The following is a 13,041-nucleotide window of genomic DNA, read 5'->3' as shown; positions in this document are numbered from 1 at the left end:
GAAGACACCACAAACGCGGCACGGCCCGTTTAGCGTTTTTGGATGTCTGCGGAGATTCTGTCTTAGCACACACAGTGAGTCATTCGGAGTCATTCGATGGCCAGAGTGCGATTGTGTGTGTGCGGGAGTTGGTTTGTCGGGAGGGAGGGGCAGGCCGCCGCTCACCCACGTGCACCGGGCCAAGGTAAGGTAAGGTAACACCGGGCCAGTGCTTGCACTTTGAATGCCGTGGGGCTCCTGCCCGTGTCCGGGCGTGGAGATGCGAGGGTCGCCCCCCCTTGCCCCACCACTTTGTGTGTGTGGAGAAATCTACCTTACCTTACCTACTTACCTTAAAGCCGTACCTTACCTTACCTTACGACAGCGACACGACGCGCTTGATGGCTCGGGAGCGCGATGGGTCGCTCTTCTGGCGCTGCCTGCTCTCCGCAAAGTCAAGGACGTACGCCTGGCCGCGAATCGTCACCTCCACTGCGGCATCGGCACTCTGCCACGCCGCCTCGATCGTCGCTTGCACGGGCTCCTCGTATGGCCGAAAGGAACCGCCGAGAAAGACCTGCCACGACGCGGCGGCGGCGGCGGCGGCGGCGGCGGCAGGCGCAGCGGGCGGTGCTTCGTGGCTCGCCTTTGCGCGCTTGGCCGGCGGGGCTGACGACGTGCTCGTCGCTTGCGGAGCCGCTTCTGGCCCGTCAATGGCCTTCCGCTGCTGCGCGGGCGCGAGGGCGCAAAAGTTGCCTTTCGCAAAGCTCGCTACCCACGGCTCTTGCTTGGAGCGTGCCGCTTCGAGCGAGGTGCCCGGCTTGCTGCACTCTTTGTAGAAGCGTCCCGAGTCGCGGCCGAGGTCGCCCAAGAGGAGCTTTACCACCACATCCGCGCCGAGCGCCGCCTCCTTGGGCTCACGTCTGCTGTAGTCTGCGTCGGCACCGGCGATGGCCGTGCGGCAAAAGCCCGGCGAGCAGGCGACGACGCGAAGGCGCGGGTTCTCGCGCGCCTCGAGCTGAGTGTAGTAGTTGAGCCCCGCCTTGCTCACGCCGTAGATGGGCGTGTCGTCCGGCTGGTGCGTCGGCGACGCGGCGGCCGCGGCTGCGAGGCGAGCGATGGCCTCTTGGAGGCGAGCCGCGTCCATCGCCTCCAGCCTCGCGCGAACCGAGGGGTCGAGCTGCCCCGTCACGAACGTGCCGGCGCCCGACGAGATGTTGACGATGAGCCCCCCATCTCGAATGAGCGGGCGGAACGCGGCGGTCACCGAGACGGCGCCTCGCAAGTTCACCCGCAAGGTGGGCTCAACGATGGACGCCAACGCCGTGCCCTTGCGTTCCAGAAGCACGCCGGCGTTGTTCACCAGCGCGTCCAGCTGGCTCCCTGTGGCCAGGACGCTCGCGGCGGCGGCGGCGACCGAGGCATCATCTGTAACGTCAAGCAGAAGCGGCACGGCGCCGCCACCGAGTTCCGCCGCGAGCGGCCCTAGAGAGAGAGACTGTGAGGCGAGTATTTGCAACCGGGAGCTCGCCGCCGCCCCTACACCGCCGCCGCCGCCCTCCCGATGCGTCGAGAGTCGACTCTCGACTGCGGAGAGAGTTCATCCCACCATCAGCACCGTATTCGCCCACAGCATGCCATGAGATTCATATCAGCGAGACCAATATCTCCAGCCTCCTTCATCTTGGCTGCTGCTTGGGAGCCAACACCTATGTGCAAGTGAGTGTCAGAGTGTCGGAACTCGGTGGGAGCATCCGTCATCACGTTCACACGACTCTTCACACTCGCTCGAAAAGGTGAAATTTCGTTTCACATGAAATGTGAAGTGAAAGTGAAAGTGAAACCGATTCGCTGTTTCCATGTGAAATCACGAACCCTGGCCCCCACCGTGTCTAGCACCGTGTAAACGGGCAACCCCTGGGAGCCACACCAAGTTAAACATAGCATGTAAAAGCTTTCCGCGAGCTCTCTCCACTCTCGAGCCCGAGGTGTCGCCACTGAGCCTCGCACGCCGCAGCCGGTCTGCGGTAACAACCAGGTCCTTCTTGTTAGGCGGACACGTCTGAGCCCATGGACCTGAGCGGATGAGGGGCTCGTGCGCACAGCGCTTGGCGCGCTGGCGCCTCCCTCGACTTGGCGCACAATGACATCTATGCTTACGGCGCGCACACGGCGCACGCGCACCCCTCCTGAGCGGGTGAGACTGAGCGGGTGAGACTGTGCTGCTCTGAGGCAGCATCTCCCTCTGCATGCTGGGTTTGCCTGTGTCTCTCCCCGGCGCACGTGCCCCTCCCCGCTTGTCCGGCGAGCCGAGCGACAGCCGAGGCGGGCGGCTGGTCGGCGTGGTCTGCCACAGGCATGTGGCAGAAGACTGTACGGAGCTCGTATGTGCCGCGCCGAACCAAGCGCCGCGACGGCGTCATGTGTTCTCTGCATGCCACGGCTTTACGGCTCTCGAGAATGTCGTACGTTATACGTGAACGTGTGGACTGCGGTACGTGTGTTCTGTGTGTATGTGACTGTGTGTCGCATCGCCCATCGCGCATCGCGGGTACACATCGCCACAGAGCACTGTGCACAGTGCACCAATGAGCACTGTGACGTGTGAGCTGACCTTCCATGGTAGGTGGGTTTGCTCAGGACAGGAAGTTGAAAACAAATTTCTGAGTCGTACTACGAGTACGACATTAGTTCATAGAGGTACACACACATCGTCATCGAGCACGTGTCACGATTAGTTAGAGAGAGCCGTCGACGCTCGACTCACAGCCGATGAACGACACGCCTGAAGAAATGCGCGTGCGCGATCGCGAGCAACATCGTACACACTAGCAACTGAACTACAGCTGAGCAGCAATGCCATTGGACTAGGGGGAGTCGGGCAGAGAGACGCCCGCACTCGATCTAGGGCGCGACGCCACATGGGCATCACCGGGCAAAGGAGAGGAATCGAGGGAACCAGCCAACCCTCGCCGACGTGCCGCGGAGCAGCGCGGCCACGTCGGGATTGCGGTTGTGCAGCTCCGCGATACGCCCCGGCGTGGGGCCGGACTCCACCGCCGCGCACTGGTGGGCTGGAGCCTGCCCGAGCAAAAGGGTGCGAGGTGAGGGCACGGTGCCGAAGGGCGACGCGGCAAGGGAGGGGCCCGCACCGCTTGCGCCACGTGCAGCGCCTCAGGGTACGCCTCCAACACCGCGCGGACGACCGGAAGGGACACGTTGTAGGCGGCCTTGTGCAGCGCCATCTCGCCCGCCTGGGCGCGTAACCCGTGTGGTGGCGTGCGGCGCGCGGCAAAGTGGGGGTGGTGGGAGCGCACCTGGTTGACTTCGTGGACGCCGTCTGGATAGGCGTCGACGAGCGCGCGTATGATATAGGGGGACGACGTGCACCCCGCGGCCACGTGGAGCGGGAGCTCCCCGGCCTGAAAGGGGTGAGGGTGCGAGATATAGCGTCACGGTCTGCACCAGCCAGCGGGCCGAGCCCCGCGGACGAACGCACCACGGTCTGCCAGCTAGCAGCCGTGGGGTGCATCTCGACGAGCCGGCGAATCACCGCCTCGGAGTCGGTCGCACCGACGGCGGCGTGGAGGGGCAGCCTCCCGCCCTGCGCACACAACAGAGGCGCGAGGAGGGGGGTGGAGGTGGGCGGATAAGTGCTGGGGAGGGTCAGATTGGAAGGGCATCACCGGGTTCGTCTCTCGCACGCGCTCGGGCGTGATGAGCTCGAGCAGGCGCTCGTCGGGAAGGCGGTAGGTGCTGCTCTGCAGCAGCGAGGGCCCCAGCCCTCGGTTGAGCGAGTCAGCCACGTGGGGCTCGCTCCTAGACCACGGCCAGCTGACTGGCTCGCGGCAGATGGGGCACTTGAGATCCAGGTGCTCCAGCCGCATAGCGTCGCCACCGTGCTCCACCGCATCGCGGAGAGCACAATCTAAGCAGATGTCGTGGAAGCAGGGCGATCGGAAGACAAACTCAACGGTCGGCACGCCCGCGGCAATCTCCTCGGCCGTCGCCGGCCGCACCGCCTCCACGTAGCAGATGGAGCACCAGTGCTTGTTGAGAAATCCCGCGCGCTCCTGCGCTCTCGCCGGCACGCCCTCGCAGTCCGCCAGCACCTGGACCAGCGCGTCGAGCGCGTCCAATTCCAAGCGCTCGCGGCTCAGAAAGGGCGCGGCGTCCCAACGGCGCAGAGGGTCTGCACTCTCGGCGTGCGGGCGAGCGGCCAGCGCGCCGAGGGCCCTGGCGCGAGCGCGCAGCGAAGACCGCCACTCCGTGCCGACCGGACGCGAGCGGAGAGGGGGGGGTAGTACAGCCTCGCTGCCGCCGCCGCTGTCGCGCGCAGCTTCGAGCGCCTCCTCGAATGCCTCCTCTAGCGCAGACTCTACTGCGGCGGGGTTGTCCTCGAGGATGCGCCAGCAAGCGTCGGCGTCTGGTCCGCCGAGCACGAGCCCTACGCGCCGCGCGAGGCTTCCCGCAAAGTCGCGGATGTGGGTGGCGCTGAGGTCGGTGAGGGATGCGAGCGACGATGGGAGCGGTAGCTCCGGTGTTGCGGACCGCGGCACGGGCGAAGCGCGCGAGGTGCGGACCGCCGTGCTAGGGGCGCCGGGCGGGCGCTTCATGGGATGGGTCGTAGGACTTCCGGAGCGCCCGCCGATCTGCACGCAGAGCAGATGCACGCAGAGCAGCCGGCGCCCCGAGGCCGCATTTCTTTGTGGGGACGCGATGGGTGCCTGGGCACTCCCAGCGGATCTCACCTAAAGTAGCCCCTCTTCGGTGCCTTGTGTCCCGCGGCCCACACGCCTCCCGACTGCTTGCGGCACCGTCGCCGCCGCACTTTTCTGATCAACTACCTCACCCTCCCTTGCGCAGGCCGGTCGGAGGCCGTCTGAGACCTCTGTGCGGACCGCGCGCAGCCCTGTGGCCTCTGCGCGCTGTCGAGAGCAGCCTGGCAGGCATGGCCGACGAGACAGCGGCTGATCAGGCGCGCCTCACCCGCTCACAACCCACCACCAGGTTCTGCCGGCTTCCAGATCACGGCACCCGAGGAAGATGGTGTTCTGGCCGGCGCGCGAAAGTGTCTCCACCACAGTACGGCCTATACCGCGCGTCGAGCCCGTGACAACAACCCTCATCCACTGCGGGACGCGGCCACGAAAGGTGTGTAGACCCCAGTTCCAGCGGACGCAGCGAGCGTCGGGACTCCGTCCCAGCAGACGAAGTCTTCCTCGTGGGCTCCACGGCCCGGATCGCGAGCTCGATCGATACGCGACGCGCTCGGCCTCCGCTGGCGGCTGCCGCAAGAGCGGCTGGCTCACGGCAGCGTCTCGCCGGTTGCCGGATAGGAGAGTACAGAACGTCTGGAGTGTAACTGTGTACGTGAGATCGGTTTTGATAACAAGCACGGTCGATCCGTCAAAGCGATACACTCGTTCCTATCTCGCTGGAGGGCTGGCACGGAGCTCTGTGCCGACAAACAGGAAGAGCCGAGCGGCAAGAAGGGCTCGATGGGGAGTGAGAAGCGTCAGAAGAGCTTTAGGTGTAACCTGAAGTCCGTCGTGACGCTCTTGTTTCCCCCCAGGTTTGACCGCGCAGCTTCCAAAACTCGACAATATCTTTCGGAAAGACTGAACATCCCGCAGTGCGGCAGCATGAGAGGCGCAGAGAGGCTGCGAGTGCTCGACGAGTCTTGCGAGCTGCGCGTTCAAACCTGGGGGGAACCGACCGCATCAGGGTGGACTTCCGAAACCTCCGTGAGCACGTTTGACGGTTCTCACTCCCCATCGAGCTCTTCTTGCCGCACGGCTCTTCCTGTGTGCGCCGGCACAGAGCTCCGTGCCAGCCCTCCAGCGAGATAGGAACGAGTGTATCGCTTTGACGGATCGACCGTGCTTGTTATCAAAACCGATCTCACGTACACAGTTACACTCCAGACGTTCTGTACTCTCCTATCCGGCAACCGGCGAGACGCTGCCGTGAGCCAGCCGCTCTTGCGGCAGCCGCCAGCGGAGGCCGAGCGCGTCGCGTGAGTTGAAATCGATGTGGCGAGTCGACCGCCAGTCCGCACGATGGCACTGCGACCGCGGCGGCTGCCGGCGAGGGCAGCAGCGGCGCGCGCGAGGCGGCAGCGTAATCGGGTCCGAAGTCCGGACCCGATTTGGGGTCTACACGCCTTCTCCCCGAGTGGCACGCGGCAGAAAAATGTCGTCGAGAGACTCTCCAATGTCAGCGACCCTAAAAGGCCGCAGAGATGCGCCTGTCAGGCGATACAGCAGCGACTTGTCGCTTTCGGGTTCGAGCCTCTGCCGATGACGGAGGGGCATATCTTCTGCATCGGGCGAGAGTACAACGGCCCTCACGCCGAGGTGCTACGCCGGAGCAACAAGAATGTGCCCGTCCCGACAGCGAGGGACATGCGTGTGGCATGGGACAAGGCGCTCGGAAGCCTTCCCACGAGTGTACGTGAAGCCGGGGGAGAGCGCGAGTGGAAACGGATACTTGCTGAGACTCTTGAGGAGACGGATGAGACGTGTATGCCATGTGAAGACGCGATCACATCGAACCAGGTTGCTCAGGTGAGGAGTGTCCTGCGAGGAAGCGTGATAGGGTGGCTCGACAAGAATGTCGGAGAGTGTTTTGTTACGTGCCCCGTCACGTACGAGAAGACGCTAGACACGCTCTTCGACACTTCAAACGGCAATTATACGCGCGTGTACCCTCTTAAGGACACGGCATATAAAAGGAAGAAGCATGGAGCTGAGGAACTGCTCAAGAATATGACGACAGAGGATCGGTCGCGGGTACGGGCGAACCAGCTGAGTACGGACGGAACGCTCGACGCGACACTAATCTCAGCATGGCGATGGTTCTACAGAAAGAAGGGATGGCATAAGATCACCAAATTCGATAGCAAAGGAAGGGTAACTGCGCCATACGCGCTGTATAAGGCAAAGAATGTGACTGACCCGGCAGTACGAGCTCGGAAGCTGCACAAAGCGAGGCCGATCACGCCGTACGCGAAGCATCCGATGGCGAAGCTTTTGAGCCTCGTGGGCCGGGCGTGGAGTTTCGCACTCCGGCGCCTGAAGGGTGAACACTTCATTCAACACGATTGCCAAAGTGTGCCCCAAATGCTGAGTAGAGAGAAGCGGCCGAGGCGCTCCGAGGGAAGGGCGAACTTAGCTACGAGATTAACGACGTCGACAGCTGTTACCCAAGCATGCCGAAAGAAGCAATGCGGGTAGCGATGAGGGACATTCTAGGCGATGTGCGCAAGAATCTGCCGCCGGGCGCGGGAGAGGACCCGAAAATACTTGTGCCTAAAACAGGCAAGAAGAAGTGCTCGTGGGCGCAGCAAGGAGAGGTGACCTGTGGGGACACGCATCGATTAGCTTCTCGACGATGCTCGAGGTTATCGATTTCGATCTGGATAACTGCTACGTAATCACATATGACGGACGTTTGCTTAAGCAGGCCCGCGGTATCCCGATGGGGAGTGCACTATCACCACCGCTGGCGATAGGGACTCTTGCGTGGATGGAGCACGAGTGGATGCAAACGCTCGAAGATGATACGAAAGCGCGTTTCCGTATGAAGCGCTACATGGACGATGTGATCACGGTGACTGCGAAGGACGATAGCGCATGGGATGTTGATCGTTTCCGAGATGATTTCCGTCGTTCGGAGTGCTACTGGGCCCCTTTGAAGCTGGAAGCCGCCGAGAGCACCCATTTTTTGGAAACGACTCTTGAGCTCGACCCAAGCGGAAGTTTCCGGACGAGACTCAAGAACGTTAATGAGGGCTGCGAGACGGCACCGCGAGTGTGGCGCTACCATCGTTGGGATAGCTTCACATGCGCTAAAATGAAGGCGGGCATCGTGGTTGGATGCCTGCTCAAGGTGGTCGCGATGGCGAGCGATGACGAGGGATTCACGCTCAGCGTGACGAGCAAGCTCAGGGAGTTTATGTCGGCAACAGCGTCGCTGCCACCGCCTACGACGTGAGCTCGCTGCTCACTTGGAGCTTGGGCTCTGCCGAGTGAACAACTGTACTAGTACTGAGATCTGCTGCTTTGAGTGAGCTGGTCTCTGGTCCGGGTAGCCCGACACCGAGAATCAACCGTGTGCAGGAACGCTGCGCTCGACCAACGCGAGATCCTCTCGCTCCCTCTGACTGTGTGACTGTGAGTGGTGCCAGCAAGTAGCATCCATTAAGCGAAATGCGTTAATTGGACAAAAAATGCCTGTGTCGGAGCTCACGAGTCACGGTCACACGTGTAGCTGCGGTACTAAGGCCGTACGAAAGTGTGAACAGGTTGGAGCAGCAGCTCCTGAGCACGGCGCCGCAGGCGCCTGTTGATAGGTCCAGGTGATAGCCCTGGATGGGCAATGCATACGCCTAGTTGGGCCTCAGATCGCCCGACCGCGTCCCGGTGCTCTGCCGTCGGATTTGTGACTCCGCCGCACCGCGCCGCGGCCGGGGGCCCTCCGGAGGCCGAGGATGGCCGTGACGGACCGGGACGAGCTCTGGGAGGTTCAATGTCAGTGTATATATTGTAGAGATCAATCATGTCCACAATATCTCTCAGTCTAGCTAAGCCTGGGAAGGCGATGCTGGGGCCGTACAGCAGCTTGATGGTGCTTCGCCGGCGTGCGTCCCGGAGCGGTCCCGGACGGGCGGTCCGTGGGAGGAAAACGAGGGACAGCGCCGACGGCGCTCTGATTCGACTTTTAACTTCAAACAAAGACAGTCGCACGCGCCGCAGCGCGGCGCGTGCGACTGTCAGGAGCGGATCCGTCAGTTAGTCGTGTTCACGCCGGGAGATCGTGTCCCTCACAACGCTCCTGGGCAGACTTTAGGCCACAACAGTAGTCGAGAGAGCAGAGAGGTGGTCGTGTGTGTTCCGTGTGTGTGTGCATATATTCTCGCCAATTTATGCATCTCTGATGAGGCGTGAGGGCAGGTGTTCCGCCACACCACATCTCGATCGACATACCATTTCCGTCTACGGACTCTACCGCGCACCGCGGGCCTTGCACTCTTTAAATGCCGTGGGGCTCCTGTCGTTAGACGTGGAGACGCGAGGGTTGCCCCCCCTTGCCCCACCACCTCGTGTGTGTGGAGAAGTTTACCTTACCTTACCTTACCTCTACCCCGGGCGGAGAGGCACCACAGACACTCGAGGCTTTCGGGCGGGGCTCTGCCTCTGCGCTCTGGCACTTTCTCTCCGTCGCGAGCTTCTCGCCAGCTCCCGCCTCACCGAGGCTGGCGCGCGCCCGCGCGGCGGCCCCGGCGCAGCCTTGGCGAGTGCGCTCAGTGGAGCATCTGCCCGACGGTGCGCGGGAACGGGATGACGTCGCGGATGTTGCCCATCGCTGTCGCGTAGAGCACGAGGCGCTCGAAGCCAACGCCGAAGCCCGAGTGCGGCTGCGAGCCGAAGCGGCGCGTGTCGAGGTAGGCGGAGTAGTCCTCCTCCTGAAGCCTACCCGAGATTGCCCGAGATTGCCCGAGATGACCCGAGACTACCCGAGACTACCCGAGACTACCCGAGATTACGCGAGATTACGCGAGATTAGGGAGAGGAGGCCATAGCCGCTCACCCCATCTCCTTCATCCGCGCCAGGAGGACATCGAGCCGCTCCTCCCGCTGTGAGCCTGTTCACAGCGGTGGCGTGTGAAGAGACGCCGTCCACAGCTCCGTCAAAGCCGCGCCTTGCGCTGCTACTACCACTGCCGCTACTCCTACTACCACTATTACTGCTGCTGCTGCGGCTGCTACTACTATTGCTACTATTATTGCCGTTGCTACTGCTGCTGCTACTGTGCGCCTCCCACCATCTCGCCCACGCGCGGGAAGAGCACGTGCAATCTCGTGCAATCTCGTGCAATCTCGAGCAGTCTCGTGCAATCTCGAGCCGCGCCTCCCACCATCTCGCCCACGCGCGGGAAGAGCACGTGCAATCTCGTGCAATCTCGTGCAATCTCGAGCCGCGCCTCCCACCATCTCGCCCACGCGCGGGAAGAGCACGTCCATCGCGCCGACCGTCGCGTCGTCGTCGTTGAGGCGCATGTAGAAGGCCTTGCACTTCTTTGGGTAGTTGTACACGATGACGGGCTTCTTGTAGACCACCTCAGCGAGGTACTTTTCGTGCTCCGTCTGCAGCTCCTCGCCCCACTGCGGCGGGAACTCCCACGCCACGCCGTCCTTCGGTCCCGGCACCTGTGGGCGAGGTGGGGGGAGGCGCGGCTCGAGATTGCACGAGATTGCACGAGATTGCACGAGATTGCACGAGATTGCACCTGCTTGACGATCTCGACCGCCTCCGTGTACGAGACGCGCGCGAAGGCGTCTTTCACCACCACCTGCCCGCAGGGAGGAGGGAGCTAGAAGAGAGCTGGAACACATGAGACGCGCCGAGGTCTGGCCGAGAACTGGCCGAGATAGAACCGGTACGGCCGAGGTATGGCCGAAGTGCGGCCGAGGTGCGGCCGAAGTGCGGCCGAGGTGCGGCCGAGGTATGGCCGAGGTATGGCTGAGGTGCAGCCGAGGTGCGGCTGAGGTGCGGCCGAGGTGCAGCCACCTCGAGCCGCGCGCGTAGCGTCTCCTCAAGCTAATCTCTCCCCATCTCTCCCCATCTCTCCCCATCTCTCCCCATCTCTCCCCATCTCTCCCCATCTCTCGCCACCTCGAGCCGCGCGCGCAGCGTCTCCTCAAGCGGCTCGCCAGCCTACGAAGAATGAGTCGCTGGTACGAACTCCTCGCCTCCTCACCGAGAGAGCCCCCTCGAGCGCTAGCTGCGGGACAAGAGTGCGTGTTCCGCTTCTACCCTCGCCAGCCTCCTCCTTGCGCTTCACCTCGTAGTCCTCGAGGAAGGCCAGGTCCTCGCCGCACTCGGCCAGCACATGCGAGAAGCAGTGGCGCAAGTAGCCCTCGACGCAGTCCATGTTCTGCGTGAGGTCGCAAAAGGCAATCTCCGGCTCGATCATCCAAAACTCGGCCAGGTGGCGCGTCGTGTTGGAGTTCTCCGCGCGGAACGTCGGGCCTAAGAACGAGAAGGCGCCGCGTCGGCGCCGCGCGCTGTTCCGTGTTGTCTCCGCGCGGAAGGAAGGGGTGGGCCGAAGGTGTAGATGGAGCCGAACGCGCACGCGTAGTACTCGCCGTTGAGCTGCCCCGAGACAGTGAGGTACGCGGGCTTGCTGAAGAAGTCTTGCGCGTAGTCGACGCCGCCGCCCGCCGACTGCGGCAGCGGCTTGGCAAGGTCGAGGGTGGTCACCTGGAACATCTCGCCCGCGCCCTCGCAGTCCGCGCCCGTGATGAGCGGCGCGTGCACGTACAGGAACCCCGCCTGCTGGAAGAAGGTGTGCGTCGCGTAGGCCAGCGCGTTGCGCACGCGCATCACGGCGCCCATGACGCCCGTGCGCGGCCGCATGTGCGTGAGGCCGCGCAGCGTCTCGAGGTTGATCTTTGCGGGCGGGATGGGGTAGCTGCCCCCGTCCGACGGGCCGACGATCTCGATGCTGCCCACGGGCAGCTCCCACTGCTGCCCCTCCTTCGGCGACAACTTGAGCGGGCCGGCCACGCGCACCGCCGCGCCGTTGCCGGCGCCCTTGGCGGCCTCCCACGCGGCGGCGTCGAGCTTGTCCTTCTCGAGGACGAGCTGGAGGTTGGCCTGGCACGAGCCGTCGTTGATCGACATGAAGCAGAGCTTCTTCTGCGACCTACAGGGAGGCGCGAGGAGGCGTCGAGAGGACCGGCCCGGGAGAGAGGCCCAGGCGCTTCTGCTGTGGCCGGTTGGTCTTGACCCAACCGCACACGACCACCTCCTTGCCCTCCGCCTCGGGGCTCGCCTAGTGGCAGCAGGAGAGAGGGGTGGAGAACAGTGGAGAGGAGTGGAGGGTGGAGGAGAGGAGGGGAGGGTGGTGGAGAGTGGTGGGGGGTGGAGGAGGAGAAAGTAGTGGAGAGCAGTGGAGAGTAGTGGAGAACAGTGGAGAGCAGAGAAGAAAAGTGGAGAACAGTGGAGAGTGGTGGAGAGCAGTGGAGAGGAGTCAAGGTGGCAGGAAGTGGCAGAGAGGAGTGGAGAGTAGTGGAGAGCAGTGGAGAGGAGTCAAGGTGGCAGGAAGTCGCAGAGAGGAGTGGAGATCGCCTTGAGCAGCGTCGCCACCGCCACTCGAGACGAGTACCGCTCGCTCGGAAGCTCGGCGCCTGCACAAAAGACCCGCGAGGGCGGGGACCCGCTCCCTGATACCCATCTCTACTTAGCCTCCCATCTCATCCTTGCCGTTTCTATATCTAGGCTGGCACCTCCCGCCGCGCCGCCCGCCGCCACAGCAGCGGCAGGCGCGCCGCCGCCGCCGCCCGCGCCGCCTCCGCCTCCGCCCCCGACCTGGACGCCGCCGGCCCACGAGAAGGCCGTGTGCCCGACGGGGATCTGCCCGACCGACGGCGCCGCCGCGCCGCCGCCGCCGCCGCCGCCGTTTGCCTCTGCAGTGTCGAGGGCTTTGCACAAGTGTTTGATGCGGTACGCGAGCTTGTCAACCTCGGCGCTCAGCTTGGCCTTCTCGTCCAGCGTCTTACTCGCCTCGGCCTGCTCGCTCAGCAGCGTCTTCTTGAGCTCCACGAGCCGCTGCAGCAGCGCCGGCTCCTGACCGCGCTTGCCAGCCTCCTTGAGCAGCCCGTTGATGAGGAAGGAAATAGGGTCGGCGGGTTTCTCGCTGACGAGCTCGTTGACGATCGCGTCGAGCATCTTGGTCACGCCGTGCTTCTCGAGGTACGCCTCCGTCGCCGCCATAGCTCCAGGGCTCACGACGCGGACACGCTGGGTTCGGACTTTTTGGTACGTATGGTTTCCCCGCGAGTGACCAGAGACACCTCACATGACCACACACACGGTCTAGTCCGGCCTCGCGGTGTCCAGTCCGAGCCTGGCTGTTTTTCACCTTTCTACCTAACCTAACCTAACCTCGAGACCATACCCTCCCCGCCTGCTGACAGACCCAGCCTCACGGCTGCCGGCCTCGGGCGGTCAGGACCATACCCCCCCACCCTTTGGGCCGCGTCGCACCCAACA

At 63.6% G+C, this 13,041-nt stretch overlaps 2 protein-coding genes across 2 annotated transcripts; both read right to left on the bottom strand.

Moving 5' to 3' along the window:
• Nucleotides 1-355: 355 nt before the first annotated feature.
• On the bottom strand, nt 356-1,840 carry EMIHUDRAFT_240561 (hypothetical protein; the record flags this gene model as incomplete). Its single annotated transcript, XM_005774421.1, has 4 exons — nt 356-523; nt 755-1,464; nt 1,641-1,688; nt 1,762-1,840. The coding sequence occupies 4 exons, from the start codon at nt 1,838-1,840 to the stop codon at nt 356-358; spliced, it is 1,005 nt and encodes a 334-aa protein (XP_005774478.1).
• A 7,046-nt stretch (nt 1,841-8,886) lies between these two features.
• On the bottom strand, nt 8,887-11,393 carry EMIHUDRAFT_444321 (asparagine--tRNA ligase). Its single transcript, XM_005774420.1, has 8 exons — nt 11,091-11,393; nt 10,811-11,016; nt 10,660-10,701; nt 10,274-10,336; nt 9,968-10,193; nt 9,574-9,628; nt 9,121-9,455; nt 8,887-8,985 (listed from the first exon to the last, which is right to left on the bottom strand). The coding sequence occupies exons 1-7, from the start codon at nt 11,380-11,382 to the stop codon at nt 9,287-9,289; spliced, it is 1,053 nt and encodes a 350-aa protein (XP_005774477.1). The 5' UTR covers nt 11,383-11,393; the 3' UTR covers nt 8,887-8,985; nt 9,121-9,286.
• Between the last annotated feature and the right edge of the window lie 1,648 nt (nt 11,394-13,041).

Source organism: Emiliania huxleyi (genome assembly GCF_000372725.1).
Source record: "Emiliania huxleyi CCMP1516 unplaced genomic scaffold EMIHUscaffold_311, whole genome shotgun sequence".
Taxonomy (NCBI): domain Eukaryota; phylum Haptophyta; order Isochrysidales; family Noelaerhabdaceae; genus Emiliania; species Emiliania huxleyi.
Note: the sequence above shows the minus strand (reverse complement) of the source record. Positions and strands in the feature narration are given on the sequence as shown.